Source organism: Cynara cardunculus (genome assembly GCF_001531365.2).
Source record: "Cynara cardunculus var. scolymus isolate 2C chromosome LG 6, CcrdV1, whole genome shotgun sequence".
Taxonomy (NCBI): Eukaryota; Viridiplantae; Streptophyta; class Magnoliopsida; order Asterales; family Asteraceae; genus Cynara; species Cynara cardunculus.
The window spans coordinates 19,658,398-19,660,578 of NC_037533.1; the positions used below are offsets into that span (position 1 = coordinate 19,658,398).

The window sequence follows — 2,181 nt, forward strand, 5'->3', positions numbered from 1 at the left end:
TTGATTATGTTTATCTGCAGTTAGTAATATCGATATATTTTTGTCAAAATTTTATGATATCTTATGCATAATTTACTTCTAATCTTGAAATTTTATGATATCTTCAAACATATATTTTATACGTAATAATGAACCCGATCATTTTTACAACATCATTACTGTAAATAAATTAAAAATAAAAACCGAACAGTAAATGATGAAAACTGTCTAAACTGCCCTTTTCTCAATTAAATATAAAAATACAGAAAAATAAATTAAAAAGAGAATGGACAGACATGATTAGTTTGCTAAGTTTTTTAGAATTGAATGGTTTGTAAATGAAACTTGGCCTATATATAAAGGGGGTATACTGATAATTTTAAAGTTACTCTAACTGTCTCAAAATAAGTGTCCATATTTTTATTTTAGTTTGTCTTAACATAAATCAGCACTTCTAAAAATAATGTTCACTTTCTGATTCTATTTCTACCCTTAATTATGAGATTGAAAATTTTTTTCTCTATATTATTAAGAGAAAAATTATCATTTAATTAATTAAAAAATATAACAGTTATGTATTCATAAAATTGTCTGTATTTTTCATTGTATATACTTATTTTAAGACGAAAAGAGTATTTGTTAAAGCCCAGAAAGTGTTGTATTTGTGTATCAGTCTGTGTTATTTGAGTTATCATTATTCCTGTTTGGTCACCAAAGCAGTGAACAGTTGTACTATATACCTTCATGCCAAAGGACAGTTCGACATCATTATTCTTGTATACTTACCTGAACTCGTCAAACAACAACCAAATGGCCTTTGACCTAACGGTATGTGAGTCTTTGGCCTCCTAGAAGGTGAATGATTCAAACCCCACCAAAGGTGAGGAGGGTGTGCGAGTTTATTTGTTCTATTTGTCGTATAAATATTTATACCTCAAAAAACTCATCAAACAACAACCACAGTATTTATTTGTTACTTAAAAGACTCGTACTATTACTGTTGTGTCAAGTCCTTTCGAATACGTACTTTTTATTTCGTGGCCAAAGTGGTGTGTACTTGCACTGTGTAGGACACCAAATTGCTCACTGTTCCCCGAACCATACGGAATATTTTGACATGAAATTCTATAACGAAGCAGAATAAAACAAAATCGATCTTTTTTCTTCTGTGATTGTTCATTTCTTTCAAAAAATATGCAAAACTACATATGTTTCTCTTGACAAAAACGAGGATGACGATGATAACCTTCGTTTTATGGAGGCGTTATAAGGTTGCGACTACGACACCTGAGTTACGAGTTACATATATACATAATCCCGTAGCAACCAGAGGAACGACGTTTAACTGTAAGGTCGTTTCTTTCGTGATTACGCATTGGAGGGTGCTGGAGGCATTTCAAGCTCGTTGGGCGGTTCATCGTCTTCCCAGTTGGTTGTTTTCTTGTACTTTACGTATAATGCAATCTGAATTATTCCCGAAATCGCCCCAATAACGTTGGGAATCTATTCCCGCAAAAAAACAAAAACAACTCATCATCGATAAGGAAAAAAAAAGCAAAATATGCGGAAAAAAGCAAAACGCACATGTGGGGTTATTTTACCATGATGAAAGGATCGAATTCAAGGGCAGCATAAACGACCCAAATCGATCCGTTTAATAAGTTGCCAAACGATAAACAAATTGGCATGTACCTTACGCTCTTCGTCTTGATGACTGTTTTCTGTTGACCAGATATTGTTTATTAGATTCGGGAAAATTTTAAAACTAATGATAAGTTTAGTACAGATATAATGGTTTGTAGGGTACCATGACTGTTAACGGAGCTGTATACATTATAATATTTACGATGACACACAGTAGTCCGACAACCATAGATCTCGCGTCATTTGTGTGTTCGACTATTAGAGTAAATGCTACCATCCCCGCTATGAAAATCACCTCCAATATGAATACGATAATCATCTTTTTCTGTATTTTCAAGAGACGGATGTTTTCTGAAATTCTTCAAAATGTAAACTAATATATATTAACAGTACCAAAAGGGTCTTTCACTTAGCGGCATGTGAGTCATTGACTTCCTAGGAGGCCAATGCTTCAAACTGGCTTCCTAGCAGGCCAATGCTTCAAACCTCATCAAATGTGAGGAGGGTGCGTGAGTTTATTTATTATATTTGCCGTATATAAATATTATATACTCTTCT

The 2,181-nt window shown here is 33.2% G+C and overlaps 1 protein-coding gene across 1 annotated transcript in view; it reads right to left on the bottom strand.

The window, feature by feature from the left end:
- Positions 1-1,347: 1,347 nt before the first annotated feature.
- LOC112514983 (bidirectional sugar transporter SWEET5-like) overlaps positions 1,348-2,181 on the bottom strand; it is a 3,554-nt gene continuing 2,720 nt past the window's right edge. Inside the window, exons 4-6 of the mRNA XM_025121637.1 lie at positions 1,787-1,948; positions 1,581-1,700; positions 1,348-1,482 (exon numbers count right to left, since the gene is read on the bottom strand). Of these exons, the coding sequence (XP_024977405.1) occupies positions 1,348-1,482; positions 1,581-1,700; positions 1,787-1,948 (417 nt within the window). The remainder of the gene's footprint in view (positions 1,483-1,580; positions 1,701-1,786; positions 1,949-2,181) is intronic.